Source organism: Moschus berezovskii, chromosome 5 (assembly GCF_049115385.1).
Source record: "Moschus berezovskii isolate FMDL1 chromosome 5, NW_MosBer_1.0, whole genome shotgun sequence".
Lineage (NCBI taxonomy): Eukaryota > Metazoa > Chordata > Mammalia > Artiodactyla > Moschidae > Moschus > Moschus berezovskii.
Window position 1 is genome coordinate 112,822,739 of NC_142464.1, and position 21,477 is coordinate 112,844,215.

Consider the following 21,477-nt stretch of genomic DNA (forward strand, 5'->3'; position numbering starts at 1 on the left):
AAAGAGTGCTAGAGAGCTAGATCCTCAGGTTCTTTCTAAATTGCATCTGATTACGGGTTGTTATGGCTTCTACCATGTGCATGTGTGCCAAATCACATTAGTCGTGTGTCTTTGCGACCTTCTTTGTAGCCCATTAGACACCTCTGTCCCTGGGGTTCTCCAGGCAGGAATACTGGAGTAGGTTGCCATGCCTTTTTCCAGGAGCCAAACCTGCATCTCCTGCAACTCCTGCATTACAGGCAGATTCTTTACTGCTGAGTCACGAGGGAAGCCCTCAAATGGGTGAATATGTTTAAAAACAGGACGAAAGTGTGTTTGATGGAGTGAACGCTGGACAGGAAATTAGGCAACCTTGGGTCTAATCTCCACCCATGTTGATTTTGTGAATTTGGGAGGTCAGCCCATCTCGAGCTCCATTTGCATTTGAGGTCAGTGGGACCTCACATTCCCTGAGAACATTCAGCACAAACAGGCATGGAGAGGGCCGCCGCCATAAAGCACATTTCCTGAGAAGTTTCTGAGAAAAAGTGTCCTTGTCAAATGTCCCACAGAATGAAAAGGGTCTAAATTTGGGAAAGATCAGCTCAGTTCCCCTCTTGAATATTTACATTTCACATTGGCAATAAAAGATCTGGGAACTCCTGACATAAAAACAACCTCTGCATCTCTTTAACCCAGAATTTTCTAAACTCACTACCTGGGAATCCCCTTTCAGATCTGGGCTAGAATTCCAAAGAATGTGCTTTGGAAAGTGTCAGTTGAAAGGCGAGCACGCTACTCATTTGAAGGAAGAAAAAAGAAGTCACATCAGCTCTTGCCTTCTGCTGTGAGCTTATTGTTTTTAGAAATAGGCTGGCCCCTGAGAACAGCAAGAGCCAGTACCCTGATGGTAGCTACACATGGTATCTGCTGGTAGCTGGGGGGCGGGGTGGGGATTTGAACATCTGATTCTAGGAAGAGCAGAGCTGGGTGGGGCTGATCTTCTGGGCACGGTGCATTAAACACCACCTTTCAGGATGAGCCTGAAAAGCCCTCTACTAAATGTGACAAGGCAGACAGCTGCCCACGGGAGACCGTGTTCCAGGAACCAGGCGCCAGCTGCCAGGGACTCACATTTCTCTGCTTTCCAGTGCCCAAGAAAACTGCACAGCAGAGTGTCTCTGCCTCTGGGTATGCAGTGCCCAGGGCTCTTTCCTTTGGTCCTGGCTTCTGTCTTAAAGATAAGGGGCAGGTGGTTGGGCCTGGGGGTGACTGAGCTTGAAGGCCTTTCCTGCAGAGACCCTCTTCCTGGAGAACAGGACATACTTCTCTTCCTTGGCTCATGGCTCAGAGTTCTTGGTCTCATGGCCATGATGCCTTTTCTTTCCATCTTTACGCAGTCATCCTTCGAGAATTAGTTCAGGCGTTCATCCATTCATCTATCCTGCCAGGCTGTGCCCAAAGTGTTGGAGACCCAGCAGTGAAGAAAACAGGTGAAATCTCTGCCCTCATGGAATCAAGTCTCTGAGGGAACTGCAGGGACGCCTGTAGGTGCTGCCACCCTTCCACAGTAACGCAAATGCAGTTGGTTCCCTGTGAGCTGTACCTGATACAGCCAGTGGGGGAACACACCTCTGATGTCAGTGCGAAAAGGCACATTTATAAACAAACATGTGAATGTAGACTATGTCAGAGGTACTGTGTTAAGAACTGTGTCAACGTAAAGTGGGTAAGAGGTGAGGGGTCTGCAGACGAGACAGTGATGTAAGGCATCCCAAACAAGTCAGCCAAGGGGAGGACCCTCAGGTGACATTGAGCAGAGACCTGCCTGATGCAAGTGAGGGGGTGAATTTCGCCTATATAGTAGAATTCCGGATTAAGTAGGGTCTCACTAACTTAACCTTCACTCTGGAGGACACGTACTGATGCAAGGACCCACTGGAGGGTTCTGAGTAGCAGGCTGTAGGCTCTGTTTCTGCTCAGCAAGCCTTTGCTGGTTCCCTAGTTTGTTGTTTGTTTGTTTAGTCACTGAGTTGTGTCTGGTGCTTGTCTTCTAACACTGAGCCCCTGGGAAGCCCCAGATGGTGCTAGAGGTCAGGAACCCACTAGCGGGAGATGTGGGAGACGTGGCTTTGATCCCTGAGTCGGGAAGATCCCCTGGGGTAGGAAATGGCAACCCCCCTCCAGTATTCTTGCCTAGAGAATTCCATGGACAGAGGAGCCTGGCGGGCTGCAGTCCATGGGATTGGGAAGGGCTGGACATGACTGAGTGCTCGTGCACGCACGCACTCCATTTGCTGAAATCTTAATTTGTGTGACAACCTTTTCTAGGCTGCCTTCCTCTCGTGGTCAGTGCTGCGGGACCACTGGGACCCACTTGAGGTGCATTCTGCATCTACAGAGGGCTCCTCAGGGGACCCTGGTGGGATCTAGCCCCAGTAACTCACTGGGTACCCTGTGTTAGCTGGACCAATGGGTACCCTGTATTGGATTTCCATGCCTGCCTCCCTTACTCCATTTCCTGGAATCACCTCCCAGAATCACTGCTTGCCTCTAAAATCCTCATCGCAGGCTCAGTTTTCAGAGGAATCCATGCAAGACCCTCCCTCTGAGGTGGCTACTCTGAATTTAACGATTGGCTTCCTACCCAGGGGGTGGGGCTTAAGGGCAGAGGCTGTGCTTTGTCCATCACTACATCTCCAGCTAGGAGGTAACGCAAACAGTAAATAGGTACCTGGCAGAAAAAGTTCTCAGCCACCAAGAATTGCAAAGTAACAAATATTAATGACAACCAAGGGTGTTTTGGTGGTCTCAGAATGGCAAATTGGAGAGGAACTTTTGAAAAGCTGTCTAGTTATATTTATCAAGGGATGCAAGCGTGGTTTATACTTTTTGACTCAGTTGTTAAATTTCTGAGAATTTAGCTTAACAAACAGTTCAAATTAAAGGAAAAGTTTTGTACACAAAGATGTTCATTGTAGAAATATGTATCATTGTGAAAAATTGAAAAGAACCATGGGGGAAAAATTAACAGTCTATTGTGTATCCATAAAATGAAATATTTTATAACCCCTAAATGAAATAACTTGAGACAGGCTTATGGTAAAATGCAGAAAGGACACAACTCTGTGTTCTTTCCAGCTCCTAGAATTGGCTATATTCTTTGCTGCCTCTGGGCCTTGGCACTTCAGTTCTTTCTGCCCAGGCACTTAGCACTCACCCTACTGGCCTTCTTCCTCACCCTCTGGTCCAGCTTATCTAGAATTATTTTCTAGATCTGAGCTTGCCTTACTTAACTCCCAATAAGGTCAGTAGCCCTTTCGCTTTGTGCCCATGATGGGCACCCTATAATTCTCCTTTTTTGAACCCAGCGTACTCCCAGATTTGTTAAACCTCTGTCCGTCCCTCACCAGCTCCACGAGAGCTCATTCTCCTGTTCTTCCAGGCTCCTGGGCTGGTATCTGATGGGTGTATGGGTGAGTGAATGACGAGGCGCGCTAGGATCACAAGTACGGAAGTGGAGGGAAATCGGGAAAAAACATCAGAGCCCTGATGGGTGGAGTTTTTCCTGGGGAATGTCACTTTATTTTTTTGGCCATTTCTCTTGTTTGAAAATATCTTTAAATTGAGTTTTGTTAATTTCAATAATAATGCCTGAAGAAATTCTTGTTCTGTTTACAAATGACCCAGTTTCTTCCACAAATGAATGACATTTAAAAGGAGGAGGAGATGGTACAGATTTCAGTGGACTGCAGAGAATTGTGGGCTGGATGTGCTCTGGGGACTTCGGGTGGATTCCTCTTCACAGCACCCCAGTGTAAAAGGACATTTTTGAGACAATCAAGTAAAATTGAACATGTCTGGTTATTAACTGAGCTGAAGGAATTGATGATGATTGGGTTTATTGGGATAATGGATCTTTTTTTTTTTTTTTTAATTGCCTAACAGATTATGTAGTAAAGCATTTATGGGTGAAATGATACCATGTTTGAGATTTGCTTTAAAATATCTCAGTGAATACGAAGCCAGTGTTTAGGGGGGGAAAGGGGTGAAAGGAGAAGGGTGAAGTCTTGAAAGAATCTGGATGAAGGTCGCAGGGGGCTTTTTAAGGCCATTTCTTTACTTTAGAAAAGAGTTGAAAATGTCATGTTGAAAGTTAGAAAAAAGCATTTCTTGGCTCTTCTGTAATGACATTTACTACTTTGCTTGGCTTTTCAGAGTGACCGACTCCTCATCAAGGGCGGACGCATCATCAACGATGACCAGTCCTTCTACGCCGATGTCTACCTGGAGGACGGACTCATAAAGTGGGTGGACCAGACACACCCTCTAAGGAGCCCGCCTCACTAAGCTCCCGGCCCTTAGAGGGAGAGGAAGGCTGGCATTCTGCCCCGGAATAAGTGTGCTGACTCTTGTGACTCCCAGGGACGGAGACGTGTGGGGAGGCGCAAACCATGGGTGGAGAAGAGGATGGGGTTTGCTGAGCACCCCGTGATGACAAGGCTCCCTCCATGTTGCTCACATAGGCCGTGAGGCCCACAGAGGCTGTGAAGCACGCTCACTGGCCCTTCTTCTGTTCTTGGCGGGTGGTGCTGGGGGCAAGTGGCTGCTCCACATTGCAGAATAAGTTAGGGGCAAGGGCCCAATTCCAGCCTAGCACACCTGACTAGGGTCATAGCTTTTTTTCCCTACCTGCCCGCAGTTTCTGGAATTGGGTGGAGGGGGCCAGGAGAGAAGGAGGCATGTTTGGCCTCCAGGCAGGGTTCTTGTCTGGTAAAGGGAAGACATTCTTCGGGACTCTGAAGTTCTCCTGTGCTTTCTCCTGGCTGGCTGCCTCTTCAGTCGTGTAGGACATCCCAGAGGTGTGAGTCTGGGTGGGCTCCCAGAGCACAATACCCCTGATGGGGAGACCTACCCAACGGAAATTTATTTCTCATAGTTTTGGAGGCTGAAGTCCTGGGTTGAAGTGCCAACAGGATGGTTCCTCCTGAGGCCTGTCTCCCTAGCTTGCCAATGGCCGTCTTCATTTTTTTTTAAATTTATTTTTAATTGGAGGGTAATTGCTTTACAATGTATTGCTTTCTGCTGAACAACAGTGTGAATCGGCTATAGGTGTAGGTATGTCTCCTCCCTCTGTAGACTTCCTCCCCCTTGCCCACCCCCCACAGATGGCCATCTTCTTGCCGTGGCCTTTCCTCTGTGGGTGCCTCTGGTTTGTACAGCCCTATTGCATCAGGACCCACTCTAACAGCTTCATTTTAACCTGATTACTCCTTTAAAGACCTTGTCTCCAAACACGGTCACATTCAGAGTTACTGAGGGTTAGGGCTTCGATATGTGGGTTTCGGGGGCCACCGTTCAGCCCCTGACACCAGATAGTGGATTTTACATGGTTTCCACGTTTTACTTTGCTGCTCTGCTCTTCCTCTGGAGTTCAGAAGAGCAGAGTTGGAGATCATCTCAGCTCCAGCGTGGGCAGCTGGCACTGGAAAGAAGGCAGAGGGGGTGTGAGCAAGGTCAAGTTCAAATAGGAATGAATGTTTATTGGTGGGTCCATCCTGGGACGTGTATCCTCTGACGATGATGATGATGGTGGGGAGGGGAGGGAGGAAGAGGAGGGATGAGGAGGAGGAGGCTGTGGATTGCCTTGCGCGATAAGGGACCATTTGTGCAAAGAGTTCTGTGAAGAGTAGGTGCTCAGGGCAGCGTTGAGCCCCTCCCGGACTCCCTCTGCCTGACCCCCCACCAATTTATCCTGAATGGATCTGACCATTTCCAGTCCAGCTCAAGCATCAGTTCTTCCAGTTTATTCCCTCCCCCTCCCCCAGTTCCCTTTGCACTAAAAATGGCCTTTGTAGAACTTGCCAAGCAGTTCTCCCCTGGGAAAGATGCATCCATAAATCCTCCATCTGAAATGCCTTGCCTCTCCCCCATGCTCATGTCACGCCCCTGCCTCCCAGCTCCTGTTTGTCCTACCGGCCCAGCTTGTGTGGCTCCTCCTCCAGGAAGCCTTCCAGAACCCAAACTGTTCTTCTGTGCTGAATGTGCCCACCTTCCCCGCACCACCTCCACCAATGCCCTTGCCGCTGATGAGAGATCTTGCCTTATTGCCTGCCATCCCACAGGGCCTAGCACTGTGCCAGGGATGGATGGGACCCCAGAGTGTTGATGAAACAAGTGTAACATACAAACCGGGACATCAGATGGTGGGGACCTCAGTCTCAGCCACGGTGTAGCTTGGAACCAGAAAGGGATGGTGTGGTGGGGTGGGGTGAGATGCATGGTAGAGTGAGGTTTCTGCGTCGCTGTGGCTTAGATGAGGCACAGCCGCTCTGCACTGAGCTCCCCACTTGCGTGAGGCCTCTGGGGTCCCGAGCGTGAAGGACATAGTGACACGGAGAACCCTTTCATGGAACCACTATTCCCACCAGCCATGTGCAGTTGGGGGTTGGAAGACTTGCAGTCCAGGATGTGAGCAGATGAAGCCCGTGCTCATAGGTTGGGCTGCAGTTATTAAGTGCTTGCTGTTTGCCTGAACTCCTGGAGACTTAGGACTTAGGTCACCCAGGGTATTCAGGAAATAAGCAGTGTCTGTAAATCCAAGATTCATCAGCTCTTTGTGGGAGACAATTTTTACTTTTAACCCTGTTGCTGTAAAGCTTTCTAAGCACTGGAGGTGCCTTTCCTGCCTTACTAAGCAAAGCAAGAGAGTATGTCTGAATGCCTTACAGAGTCTCGGATGGTTGCGTGGGGCCCAGGTCCCTGCTGGCTTGAGAAGGAGGTGTGGAGGTGAGGAGAGTCCAAGGAACTGCCTGGCATGAGGAGGCTCAGTTATTCCTCTTCACGCTGATTAAACCCCAAGAATCCTTTCATCTTGAGGCCATTCACCAAGTTTTACTAAAAGCCATTCAGCTATGTTTGTGCAGCATTTGTTATGATTCATCGAGGGCTCCATCCAATTTGCTGAGCGTTGGAGAATCAGATGCTGATGGCTGAGGACTTTTTTTCTGAATGGTGGTGAGGGTGATGCTGGCTGGGGACCGGTGTCTGCTTCTCCCAGTTCCTTCCTTCCTTTCCTTTTCTTCTGTCCACATTGCCACTGAGAACCACTCAGGGAGTCCTCCTCCTAATCTGTGGGGGCTCATTGGGAGTCCCATTTAGTTTAATCCCAGTTTGGAGAGAACCTGCTGCTCCTGTGGAAGGGAAGAAGGAAGGCATCTGAGCTTGGCAGGCAGAGTCTGATAGTAGACTGGGGGAGACCGAGCTTGAATCCAGACCCAACACTGACTCTCTGGATGGCCTTGGACAAGTTACCGCCCCTCTCTGAGTTCCGTTTTCCTCTTTTGTAAAATGTGAATACTTCTTCCCTCACGAGTGTTGGCACGAGATGAGAGAGGGTTTGTAAAAAGGCGATGATCTGCCTGGTTAGAATGGCCCTGAAGGGTAGACCTTGTTGGCGCTGTGGTGTGGCGGCCAAGTCACGCAGACCAGGATCAGACTGCGCTGTGACTCCACTGGCTTCCACTGGAAGGCTGTGCTGAGGTGTCTGTGTGTCTGTCCGTTCTGATTGGGCTGTGCCTGTTCCTTTGTGAGTGGTACATTCTGAACATCACCCCGTTGTCTTTAATAGCTAGTGTGAACGTGAATGAGACCTTCCATAAAGGGCTTAGAAAAGTCTACGGTCAGTGCACAATAGCAGTTCATGGCTTTTGTTATAAGGCTTGGGGGTGACTTCCCTGAACCCCCTTCCCTTCAGCTCCTGGCATCATCCATGATCTTGGAGATGGGCAGTGGGGAGATTGGACCCAGCAGGATTCTCTGCACGATGGTGGGAATTCTAGAGGGAGGAGGGTTGGTGATTAGAAGCAGCAGCAGCTGCAGATGTTGTGCTGGTGAAATTGGCAGAAATGCTGACATTTCCTGGGGGCTCACCGTGGCCTTGGCACTGTGTTTGGACTAGACCCGTTTCCATTTTCAGGGCAAATTGTGTGATGTTCCATTTCTATTGGAAGACCCCCCCACGTAGAGCCTGGCCACCTCTGTGCCCCAAGCAGCCGGCCCAGGAGTCCAGAAGATCAAGGAGCTTCTGCTTCTACTCCTGTGTGTGGACTCTGGCGCCTGACGTTTGTGGTCACTGAAGCAACGTTTTCCTGCGTCTTCATTACTGATGTTTTTAGATAACTTGGAGAAACTAATGTTGGGGCCAAATCCCAATAGTTCAGCACAACTGGATTTCTTTTATAAAAACTTTTATTTATTTATGCACTTTTGACTGTGCTGGGTCTTCATCGCTTCATTGGCTTTTCTCCAGTTGTGGCGAGCAAGGGCCACTCTTGGTTTCAACGTGTGGGCTTCTCGCTGTGGTGGCTTCTCTTGTGGAGCACGGGCTCTCGGGTGCTCAGGCTTCAGTAGTTGTGGCACGAGGCCTCAGCAGTTGGGTTCCTAGACTCGAGAGCACAGGCCCAATACTTGTGCTTAGCTACTCCGCGGCATGTGGGATCTTCCCGGATCAGGGATCAAACTCGTGTCTCCTGCATTGGCAGGTGGGTTCTTTACCACTGAGTCACCAGGGAAGCCCCTGGATTTCTGTTTTAAATAACCATTGTTTGTGGTCTCAGGCTGGCGCTGGCCGTGGAGGCTGTTGAATCTGTCCTGGTCTTTCTCCACCTCCCCACCCCCCACCCCACCCCTCCACTGGCCCCTGGATACATCTCCTGACTCTGGTTCCAACACACAAGACACAGCCGATAGATGCCACAGGGGCAAGGCTTTGAAATTCTTAGGCTCTTCATCCTCCTTCCCCAACTTTTGGAATTTACCCCTCTTTTCGAGGATGTTTGCAGGCACCAAGTACATGGGGAACGGAAGGGCTGGTCAGTCTATCTAGAAAAGCCCTGCCATCCCTGGTGTGACTCCCTCACGGCAGGTTTTATGGTGTTAGTGCCTGATGGTTAAGCGGCGTTCCTGAGGCCAGTGCTCACAACTGTTTTCTGTGAAGATTGTGTGTCTGTATCAGTTTGCCGGGGCTGATGTAAGAGTCCACAGACAGGGAGGCTTACATAGCAGATATTTGTTTCTTCCAGTTCTGGAGGCCGAATGTCTGAGATCAGGGTGTGGGTAGGTCGGTTTCTCCTGAGGCTTGGGATGCCCGTCTTCTCGATGTTCTCATGTGGTCTTCCTTGTGCATGTCTGTGTCCTAATCTTCTTTACTCATAAGAATACCGGTCACGTTGGGTCAGGGCCCACCCTAGTGACCTTGTTTTAACTTAATGACCTCTTCAGAGGCCTTCTCTGCAAATGTAGTCTTATTCTGAAGGGCTCGGGGTTAGGACTTCAACATACGGATTTGGGAATGTCAGAGTTCACTCCGTAGCCTTGCCTTTGAGGACTTGCCGAGCTAAGGGGTCTTCTCACTGTGCCTCGCTGTCATCGCTCATCTCTGTGTCCCCAAGGCAGTTGCCAAGAGATGATGAAGTACTCTTGAGTGACAAGCTGTTCTGAGAACGCTTTCCCACTTAAGGCCAATGCTGGTCTCACTGCTCTCGGGTTCAGCTCTGCCCCTGCCACCCCCTGGAAGCCCTCCCAGATCACCAGGGCTGATGAAATGGCCCACCTTGTGCTCCCCACCCCTCAGTGTGAACTGGGTTGTAATAAGCATCTGCTTATATGTCTCTCCTCCTCGTTAGGCTGTGAGCCCCTGGAGGGCAGGGACCCTGCCTGAGTTTTCTCTGTCCACCTGGTGCCCTGGGTGGGACCTGCCTCAGAAATGTTTATCTCATGGAACTGAAACTGCACAGTTGGCAGCCATTTTTTTAAAGAACCAAAGTCTGTCTTGTCTGTTTCCAGGCAAATAGGAGAGAACTTAATTGTTCCCGGTGGAGTGAAGACCATTGAGGCCAATGGGCGGATGGTTATTCCTGGAGGTATTGATGTCAACACCTACCTGCAGAAGCCCTCCCAGGGGATGACGGCTGCTGATGACTTCTTCCAAGGGACCAAGGCAGCGCTGGCGGGCGGGACCACAATGATCAGTGAGTCTTACCCCTGCTTTAGGCCATAGGCTGCTACTTCTCTTTCAAATCCCCAGCATCGTGAGCAACATCAGGCTCTTTGCTCTGGGTACCCGGTGTGCTGAAGGCTGAAGTTTTGGAACCAGTGAGGCAGGTATTGTTAGGACCATTGGAAAAGCGGAGGCTCAGAGAGATGAGCTGCTGAAATTTTCACAGCTGGGAAGGGTTGTGTGATAATGATGCATAGCACGTTTCCAAACTTTGAAAATCACGTTGCCATGGAAACCATGGAGGAGTAAGTTTAAAGAAGGAGAGAGTGATTTGCCGTGTCCTGAGAGGTCAGGTAGAGTAAGGACTGAAAAGTCAAATTAGCAAAGGCTAATTTGATGCTCTATGTGGGTGGAGGAGTGAGAGGGGTTGGGTAGCAGATACTGCTCTTCATGACTGTGAAGAGTGGATGTTAGAAACAGGGCAGGACCAGAGGGATGTGCAAAGCCCAGTATGGTTTAAAAGACAGGTGTCTCCCCATTGATATGCTTTACATCTAAGACTTTATTTGAAAAAGGGATGGTGAAGTTCACATTCTTTTAAGTCCTTTTCACCTTTGCATTCTATGCCCAAGAAGGTAACATGGAGTCACAGGAAACGGTCCAGTCTTTATAGCTGACCGGCCTCTGGGAATCTTCTCTGCACTGCTTACTAGCTGTGTGACCTTGGACGTTTTTCACCTTCTTTAAGCCTCAGTTTCCTCTTCTGCCAAGTGGGGGTATTTATACTCACTTCACAGGGTAGTGGTGAGGATTTCATCGGATAACTTATATAAAGCCTTTGTGGCAGTATGTGACACATCGTAAGCATTCAATAAGCAGTCATGATAACGATGGTGATGAGGAGGAGGAAGATGAGATTACAGGAACAGTGGTGGTGGCAGTGGTGGTAATGAAGCCTGAGATGGTGGTGACCATTTCACTGCTGATGATTTTGACAATGATGGTGACAACAGTAACAATATTGATACTGATGATGGTGAGTGTCATGATGAAGAGGGTGGTGATGCTGAGGATGTTGGTCTGGATGATGTAAGTGGTGGTGATGATCATGGTGATGGGGGATAAGGGATTGTCACAGTAGTTATGCTGATATTGGAGGTGATGGTGATGGCAGGGAAGAGGCTACCATTAGAACAACTTGGGTCCCGAGCATCTTGGGGTGTGACACATATTTTTCTGTCCCAGTTGACCATGTTGTTCCTGAACCTGGGTCCAGCCTGCTGACCTCCTTTGAGAAATGGCACGAAGCAGCAGACACCAAATCCTGCTGTGACTACTCCCTCCATGTGGACATCACCAGCTGGTACGATGGCGTTCGGGAGGAGCTTGAGGTCCTGGTGCAGGACAAAGGTCAGTTAAAGCCCCAGAAGTGGGGCACAATTCCGGAATCATTGTATCTTTGGTGGGTCTGGTTTGTGGAGTTAAGAATCTCTTTAACTGCATCTGTTCTGAGCCCAACTGTGAGCTCTGCCCTGCCACGTGAACAGTGGAAACATTCAGTTCAGTTCAGTCTCTCAGTCGTGTCCGACTCTCCGCGACCCCATGAATCACAGCACACCAGGCCTCCCTGTCCATCACCAACTCCCGGAGTTCACTCCAACTCATGTCCATCGAGTCGGTGATGCCATCCAGCCATCTCATTCTCTGTCGTCCCTGTCTCCTCCCACCCCCAAACTCTCCTAGCATCAGACTCTTTCCCAGTGAGTCAACTCGTCACATGAGATAGCCAAAGTATTGGAGTTTCAGCTTCAGCATCAGTCCTTCCAATGAACACTGGACCCTCCTTAAAGAGTCTGTCTTCCTCTCCTTCAGATCCTTTGGAGAGTCCCTCTGTTCATAGAAAAAAGCCTGATTTCCTGAGCCTTGCACACAAGGCCCCCACTGACCTAGCCTCACTTTTCTCTCTCCCCACTACACTCATCTGGGTGTTTATTATCCTGAATGCCACCCCCTGAAACCTGCTACACTGCTGTGTCTTTGTTCTTGGTATTTCTGTACCTGCATCCAGGGATGCCCTTTCTTCTCTCTGATACCCATCTCAACTATCACCTCCTCTGATTTCCCTGATCAGAATTGCTTTATCCCTTGAATATCCATAGCAGGTTACTGGGGCCTGTTTGGCACACCTTTTCCATTGCTCTTGCTTTGGTTTTTGGATTGAAGGGCCCTTGTTGTCTGTCCGGCTCTTCTGTTAAACTCTGAGCTTATGGCAGAGAGGATCATGTTTGTGCATCTCTATATCCATCTTGGCCCTTCTCTGTGTGGGCTCACACAGGATGTCCCTTCACAGTGTGAGTACTTCACAGTGTGTGTTACACCAGATGAAGGTAAACGGAACTGAAGACCCACAGAAGCAGAGAAGAGAACAGAGTGAACCGGATGTGAGTGGTCCCTCCAGAAAGGGGGCAGTTTTGAGGCTCTCTGAAGAGACAGCCTCAAATAAATGAGATGCTTCAAGGAGAGAAAGGGGGGTATTTTCAATTTTTAAAATATATATGCTGCGTTTTCTTATAAAAGTATCATCACCACAATACAAAAAAAGAAAATCAAGAGAAGGAAAAAAAAATTTTCCCCTCTGGTCCTACCCCCAAATCACCACTTACTATCAGTGTTAAAGATTATTGTTTTCAGTTCCCTATTTAGACAGTTTTCTCCTTATATAGTTATACAGTAGCAGTTACTTGGAAGTCTTCTTTTTTCACTTAACGTTTTATGAATAATCATTACTCTTCATTAATAACTTTTTAATGGCTCGTAACATACAATGTAATGGTTAATTTGCTTAGCTATTTCCTTTTTATTGGGCACTTAGGTTTTCTGTTTGCTTTAGTGTAAATTGTGTTTGGTGAACATCTTTGTATATAAACATTTGTTTGCCTCTCTAATTATTTCCTTAGATTTTCAGAAATGGCATTACAGGGTCAAAGTTTTAACTTTTTTCAAAAGCCCAACACTTATTTCCAAATTGCTTTCCACAAAAATGCACCCACTTGTCTGCCCACTGCCCTGTGTCTCTCACTCCCTGCATGCTTGCACCATTGGGTGTTATTGCTTCTATGAAATCCTGGCTAATTTGATGAATAAAAGTCAGTCTACTGTTGAACATTCCATTCCATTCCATTCAGTTGCTCAGTCGTGTCCGACTCTTTGCGACCCCGTGGAGTGTAGCCTACCAGGCTTCTCCGTCCATGGGATTCTCCAGGCAAGAATACTGGAGTGGGTTACCATTTCCTTCTCCAGGGGATCTTCCCGACCCAGGGATCGAACCCGGGTCTCCCGCATTGGGGGCAGATGCTTTAACCTCTGAGCCATCATTACAATGCTTCAACTGCTAATTATGTTAAACATTTTGTGCATGCTTTTCCTTTATGTGACTATCCAATGGTGTTCTTGCCTGTTTACCAGTTTGGCTCTTATAAGTCTGAACTTCTATATCCAGATAGTTTTATCTCTTCGTTGAAGTTTCTGTGAGTCACACTCTTTATTTTATTCAGAATCACAGTCTAGGATGTAAAATGATCCCAGAAGTTGGGCTGCCTGGATCCGAATCCTGCCTTCATACTTCTTGGCTACGTGATACCGTGCATGTCACCAAGCTGACCTCTCTGAGGCTCACCCAGTGATCTCAGCACCAGAGTTCTGGTACCAGGGTGAGACCCGAGGTCTGAGCTTGGTGTTAATTCTCTATTCAAAAAAGGAAACAAATGTCCATCAAAGGATGACTGGATAAACAAAATGTTGTCCATCCATAAAATGGAGTGTCATTCAGCTTTGAAAAGAAGGAATTCTGACACCTGCTATGACATGGGTGAACCTTGAGGACATTATAAGCCAGTCACAGGAAGTTAGATGCTGTATGACTGCTCATATGAGGAGCCTGTTGTCATCCAGTTCATAGAGAGTATACCAAGGTGGTTGCCAGGGCCTGGGGGGAAGGGGAATGTGGAGTTAGTGTCTAATTTGTTGCTGTTCAGTCACTCAGTCATGTCTGGCTCTTTGCTCCACTATGGACTGCAGCACGCCAGGCTTCCCTGTCCTTCACCATCTCCTGGAGTTTGCTCAAACTCATGTCCATTGAGTCGGTGATGCCATCCAACCATCTCATCCTCTATCATCCCCTTCTCCTCCTGCCTTCTATCTTTTCCAGCATCAGGGTCTTTTCCAATGAGTCAACTCTTCACAGCAGGCGACCAAAGTATTGGATCTTCAGCTTCAGCATCAGTCCTTTCAAAGAATATTTAGGGTTGATTTCCTTTAGGATTGACTGGTTTGATCTCCTTGCTGTCCAGGCAACCCTCAAGAGTCCTCTCCAACACCACACTTTGAAAGCATCAATTCTTTGGTGTTCAGCCTTTTTTACGGTCCCAACTTTCACATCCATACATGACTACTAGAAGAACCGTAGCTTTAACTAGATGGACCTTTGTTGGCAAAACAATGTCTCTGCTTTTTAATATGTTGTCTAGGTTTGTCATGGCTTTTCTTCCAGGGAATCTTTTAATTTCATGGCTGCAGTCACCATCCGCAGTGATCTTGAAGCCCAAGAAAATAAACCCTGTCACTGTTTCCATTGTTTCCCCATCTGTTTTTCCATGAAGTGATGGGACTGCATGCCATGATCTTAGTTTTTTGAATGTTGAGTTTTAAGCCAGCTTTTTCACTCTCTTCTTTCACCTTCATCAAGAGGCTTTTTAATTCTTCTTTGATTTCTGCCATAAGGATGGTGTCATCTGCATATCTGAGGTTATTGATATTTCTCCCAGCAACCTTGATTCCAACTTGTGCTTCATCCAGTCTGGCATTTCACATGATGTATTCTGCATATAAGTTAGATAAGCAGGGTGACAATATACAGCTTTGACATACTCCTTTCCCGATTTGGAACCAGTCTGTTGTTCCATGTTTGGTTCTAACTGTTGCTTCTTAACCTGCATACAGGTTTCTCTGAAGGCAAGTAAGGTGGTCTGATATTCCCATCTCTTTAAGAATTTTTCACAGTTTGTTGTGATCCACACAGTCAAAGGCTTTATCATAATCAATGAAGCAGAAGTGTTTAATGGGGATAGAGTTTCAGTTTTGCCAAAATGAAAGGTTTTGAAATGGAAGCACAGCAGTGTGCATGTACTTAAACCACTTAAAATGGTGCAGATGGTAAATTTTAGGTGAGGTGTATTTTACTACAACAAATAAAAAGCAACATTTATTATTTGCACACAACTCTGTGGAGCAGCACTTTGGTTTGGGCTCAGCTGGGTGGTTCTGCTGCCCACATGTGGCTTACTTATGCCTTAGGCCCCAGCTGGGAGGTGGGGGCTGCCTGGGATGACTCTCTGCACCCTCCCTTCCCCGGCGGCTCTCATAGGCTTCTTCCTGTGCTGACTCCATGAGGCTGTTGGAGCTGCAAGCCCTCTGAGCCCAGGCTTGGAATGTGTCCGCTCACACTTCTGCTTCATTCTGCGGTTCAGAGTCAGTCTCAAGACAGCCCACATTCAAGAAATGAGAAAATAGATTCTACCTCTTGAGAAAGCCTGTTGCAAAAGTTTTGTGAACCTTTAAACTATTCACCAGCCTGTTTAACTTCTTCCTGCCTCCTGCTTTTACATGAAATTGTCTCATTTATTTGTTTGTTCATGGCTTATTTCCACTAGAATATAGATAGGAATCCTTCCTGCCTCCTTCATAGCTGTATCTCCAGCTTCTAGAATAGTATTGGCCCATAGTCCGTACTCAGTGAATATCTGATGAGTGAGACAATGAATATTCCCTGAGAAAGGGCTTCTGGGCTCTCAAAAGTTTCAGAAATGCTCTCTGTTTATTCTCTTCTTGAATATTCTTAATGCACATTGTCATGTAAAAATCTGTAAGTCCTGCAGCCAAGAAACCTTTTATTGTTTCTGAATCCATTTTTTCTTCACCGATATCATTATCAGCCTTCCTATGTTTGATTACAAGCAAGAGACTCACTTCAGAGCTTGGCTTAAGCTAAACAAAGCAGCTTTCCTTTCGTGATGGAGATGTGTATTCAGGGACCATGAATACATCCGTGCCATGCCGGGAAGTCTTCCGTGCTCATCCCTGCCTTTCTCTCTGAGTCAGCCCTGCCCTCCTCCTACCCTTGACCTGCATTCTCTATTTCCGTAGTCCCCGCAGTGGAATACAACAGCCCACACTTTGTCTGGGTGGACATCTGTTTCAAAGACCAGTCAGATGTCCTTTGCTATCACTTGGACTCAGTCCCTCCTCCTGGCTCAGCTCAGCATCTGTTAGATGCCCAGCGCTGGACCAGCCATCTGTGATCTGTGGCCACGTGGTGTGAACATGGCTGCTTCCAAGCTTACTGGTTGGATATGGGGAAGGTATTTGCTAAAACATGTAAGACGGTTCTGAGAACTGGAGGGTGTTGTGAATGGATCGATGGCTCAGTAGGTGCTCAGTATCATCCTTCAGCACTGGTGCTGCTTGCAGCCTCCTTGGAGGAAGACTGTGATGATGGAGTTTATGAATTTGGGAAGTTTTTGAGTAACAGGGCTGACTGTATTTCCCAAAGCTCTACCGCTAGTAGTAGAATTATCGGGCCAAAGATACTGAAACACAACTCTTGATACGGATTGGTTTTCCAAGCAGGTGCAAATTGGTTGTGCCAATCTTACTGTCACTTGTTATGAAAGAGGGAGTCATTTCGATGCTTATTCACTAGCATTGAGCAGCATATTCTAAAATGTACAGTACTGAGGTTTCCATCTGAATTACTTTGATTACAAATAAGACCAAATCGTGTTTATTTGTTAGCCAACTAAAAAAAGTTGTCTAAAAATTGTTTGCCTTTTTTTTGCTCTATTGCTTTTATTTTAATCTTTTTTAACTACAAAATGAAGCATACAGAAAAGCACAGAAGAAAAAAATGTGACTTTATGAATTATAAGATTCCCCTTTCCAGGCGAGAAATAGAACTTCTCATGGGTCCCCACTGTAGTCACAACTCCCTGCTAGCCCAGAAGTAACTCCTGGCTGATATTCTTTAAATAAGAGGTTTTGAAAAAGAAACTTTTGTTTAGTTTGTTGCAGATATGTTCACCATGTTGGTTGTTTGCTTTTTATTTTGAATTTTTAAGAATTCAGTTCAGTTCAGTTCAGTTCAGTCGCTCAGTCGTGTCCGACTCTCCGCGACCCCATGAATCACAGCACGCCAGGCCTCCCTGTCCATCACCAACTCCCGGAGTTCACTCAAACTCATGTCCACAGAGTCGGTGATGCCATCCAGCCATCTCATTCTCGGTCGTCCCCTTCTCCTCCTGCCCCCAACCTTTCCCAGCATCAGAGTCTTTTCCAGTGAGTCAGCTCGTCGCATGAGGTGGCCAAAGTATTGCAGTTTCAGCTTTAGCATCAGTCCCTCCAATGGACATCCAGGATTGATCTCCTTTAGAATGGACTGGTTGGATCTCCTTGCAGTATAAGGGACTCTCAAGAGTCTTCTCCAACACCACAGTTCAAAAGCATCGATTCTTCGGCGATCAGCTTTCTTCACAGTCCAGCTCTCACATCCATACATGACCACGGGAAAAACCATTGCCTTGACTAGACGGACCTTAGTTGGCAAAGTAATGTCTCTGCTTTTTAATATACTATCCAGGTTGGTCATAACTTTCCTTCCAAGGAGCAAGCGTCTTTTAATTTCATGGCTGCAATCAGCATCTGCAGTGATTTTGGAGCCCAAAAAAACAAAGTCTGACACTGTTTCCACTGTTTTCCCATCTATTTCTCATGAAGTGATGGGACCAGATGCCATGATCTTTGTTTTCTGAATGTTGAGCTTCAAGCCAACCTTTTCACTCTCCTCTTTCACTTTCATCAAGAGGCTTTTGAGTTCCTCTTCACTTTCTGCCATAAGGGTAGTGTCATCTGCATATCTGAGGTTATTGATATTTCTCCCAGCAATCTTGATTCCAGCTTGTGCTTCTTCCAGCCCAGCGTTCCTCATGATGTACTCTGCATAGAAGTTAAATAAGCAAGGTGACAATATACAACCTTGACGTACACCTTTTCCTATTTGGAACCAGTCTGTTGTTCCATGCCAGTTCTAACTGTTGCTTCCTGACCTGCATACAGGTTTCTCAAGAGGCAGGTCAGGTGGTCTGGGATTCCCATCTCTCTCAGAATGTTCCACAGTTTATTGTGATCCACACAGTCAAAGGCTTTGGCATAGTCAATGAAGCAGAAATAGATGTTTTTCTGAAACTCTCTTGCTTTCTCCATGATCCAGCGGATGTTGGCAATTTGATCTCTGGTGCCTCTGCCTTTTCTAAAACCTGCTTGAACATCTGGGAATTAACTTACAGAAATTTTCCATCTAAAATGAGCCAACTCTATCATGATTTGGACGAAAGCGAATCTGAGACAGCTTTACCCCCATCCACCCACTCACCAGAACCAGTTCTAAGGCATATTTATTAATTCTGCCAATTCATTATTTCTGCTTTTATATTTGTATTGTTTACTTCTAATTTCTGGTGAATTTCCGCACTGAGTGACTGAACTGAACTGATCGTAGAAGTTTACTCAATCGATACGTGTTTCTCCTCCCTTTCCAAAAATAACAAAGCATCTAGGGCTGTGAATTTACCTTTCACTATGGTTTTACCTGTTTGTTGTTGTTCAGTTGCTAAGTTGTGTCCGACCCTCTTCCACCCCACAAACTACAGCACGCCAGGCTTCCCTGTCCTTCACTATCTCCGGGAGTTTGCTCAAACTCATGTCCATTGAGTCAGTGATGTCATCCAACCATCTCATCCGCTCTCACCCACTTCTCCTGCCCTCAGTCTTTCCCAGCATCAGGGTCTTTTCCAGTGAGTTGGCTCTTTTCAGCACATGTTGTGGGTGTGGAAGGTGAAATAATATATAAGATGTGGTCCCTTGTCCTCGGGCCGCTTGAAGGCATACTAGGAGCAGTCCTTTCCCCACCTCCCCTGCTACACCACCTCTGACTGCACAGTAAGTCTTGTCATTTCAGCCTTTTCACATTCTCAGTCCCTCTCCCTCCCTGCAGCTCCTTCCCTGGTTCAGAGCCTCCCCTCCCCCTCCCCCTCCCCTCCCCCTCCTCTCCCCCCCTTCTGCCTCTTCCCCTTCCTCTTCCTGCTCTTTCAGACTCAGCTGACATGTGACCTTCCCTGGAGGCCCTCTTTGACCCTCACCCACCCGCCCAGGCTAGCTTAGATGCCCCTGCTGTGAATTCTGATGGCACCCTTCCATCTTGGTTGTTACCAGTCTGTACTGTGCTTATTGATTTACCGGCAAGACATGTTCTTCATTTTTCTTAAATGCATTTTTTGCTCTCTTTTTATCTTGAAACAGGAGTCAATTCTTTCCAGGTCTACATGGCTTACAAGGATCTCTACCAAATGTCCGATAGCCAGGTAGGTCTTCGTACGCCCTCCACCTCCCCGGGGCAGGAATAGACCTGCCTTGTCATGAAGGCAGCGCAGGACAGGGAAGATGTCAGGCCAGGGAGATGGCAGGCCAGGGAGGGCTCTGGGTTCAAGTCCTGGTTCTGACACTGAACTGTCAGTCATCACCCTGTATTCCTTTCCAGCTAGAGTGGCATAGAGTGGGGACCCCCTGCGTGGTGGTTCCCAAACTCAGCTCTTCCTCAGCCTCATGTAAAGAGCTCACTAAAAACACAGACTCTTAGATTCCATCAGAGATGCTCAGGGCTAGACTTCAGGAATCTGTATGTCCCGAAAGCTCTGCAGCTGATTCTGGGGCTCAAGCAAGGTTGGGGACCATTTCCTTAGGTCTCTGACTTGAAGCAGAGCCCTGGCTGTTCTTCCAGCTTCTTGCAAGTCACGTCCTTTCTCAGTTTTCTCATCTCTACAGCATGATCAACGCTGGCCCTGTCAACCTCAAACAGTTGTTATGTGGATGAGTTGAGTCAAGGAAGATAGTGTTCTGAGGAGGACAGATGTAGCGGGTTATAATTTTTTGGGCCCCGGGCCTTCTTTCACTACCCCTGGTTTGGTTTTGTTATTATCGTTCTGCCCTCTGCTTGTTTAAAAGGTGGGGTAGTGTGGTGGCAAAGGAAATGAATGCTGGAGCCAGACTGCTTGACACAAGCCCCAACTTTGCTGTGTAGGCTGGGGCAGATTTCCTAACCTCTCTGTGCTCAAGTGTGAAGTGCACTTGCCATTAAGAGAGGTTGTCAAGGATTAAATGATTCCGTACAAGTAAAGCTTTAGGGCAGCACTTGGCACACAGCAGGTGCCATTTGGGTATTAATAAGCAGATTGTCATGATCACCATGGGGTTTCATGTGCAATGGAGGAAGCGTCCACGTGTTCTCTTTCAAAATAGACACTTGGAGTTACAGGATATAACTTACCCCCAGATGTCCTGGAAACCTTTGATGCAACCGTCAGAGGCATCCTAAAGGCTAAAAAGTCGTTCAGTTTCATGGAGAAAGTAGTGTGTGTTTCTCTCGCATAATTGACATTTTCACCTGTTTCATTCTAATGTTTGTTTCAATGAAGCTGAGCAGATTCAGGTCCCCAAAAGTGCTCCATGGCTCCATGTGCCTCCCTCACCTGTTGTCTACCCCTAAAAGCACACATCCTGGGTGAGAGAGGTCTTATATGCAACGAGGACAAAGTTGAAATTGGCAAAGGGAGGGAACATGTGGCTTTGGTCCTCACCAGATACAACTGTCTGACTACAGATCCTTTGTGGGTTGGAAGAGGGTGGTGGGCAGTGTGGGCAGGACCTGGATTGGCTAAATCAGGTGATGCTTGGCAGGATATATGTGATCTGGGCATTAGAGTTATTAAAGGACTTGGACCCCCTGCTACACTGTGATTTGTAAGATGACATGGGTTGGAATTTTTGTAAAGATGTACATATTTCCTGTGGTTGGTGGTGGTTGCAATACAGGCTCAGCAGGTTTAATTATACAACTTCAGTAAACTTCTCAGCTGCAGTTGTCCCCCATCAACAATTACATACTTCAAAGAAGCAAAGCCACAAGGAAAGTGAAAGGCCCTCATGGGTATACTGGTGGACATAATCATGCCTTGGTGTGACTTTTATCAATTATGCACCACTACCACCAGCCCCTGCTCACCCACCTTAACATCCTGATTTTGGATCTGGAGGGTGTAGGGCTAAGGGAAGATCTTTTCCAGTGCTCACTTGTTGAACAACGTGTTCCATTGATGTGGATGGAGCATCCCGGCGGGTGGATGACTGTGTGTGAGCAATAAGGGCAGTCTGCAAATGCTTGTGCTGTGATACTTTTATCTCAAAGAGTCGGACACGACTGAGCGGCTGAACTGAATTGAACCCCCATTTATCTCTCCTTAGCTCTACGAAGCCTTCACCTTCCTTAAGGGGTTGGGAGCTGTGATCCTGGTCCACGCAGAAAACGGCGATTTGATAGCTCAGGTGAGTGGTCT

At 47.3% G+C, this 21,477-nt stretch overlaps 1 protein-coding gene across 1 annotated transcript in view; it reads left to right on the forward strand.

Annotated features, from left to right (window-relative positions):
- Window positions 1–21,477, forward strand: part of CRMP1 (collapsin response mediator protein 1) — a 63,215-nt gene that overhangs the window by 19,189 nt on the left and 22,549 nt on the right. The window contains exons 2-6 of the mRNA XM_055434492.2: window positions 4,198–4,286; window positions 9,826–10,010; window positions 11,225–11,389; window positions 19,388–19,449; window positions 21,386–21,466. Of these exons, the coding sequence (XP_055290467.1) occupies window positions 4,198–4,286; window positions 9,826–10,010; window positions 11,225–11,389; window positions 19,388–19,449; window positions 21,386–21,466 (582 nt within the window). The remainder of the gene's footprint in view (window positions 1–4,197; window positions 4,287–9,825; window positions 10,011–11,224; window positions 11,390–19,387; window positions 19,450–21,385; window positions 21,467–21,477) is intronic.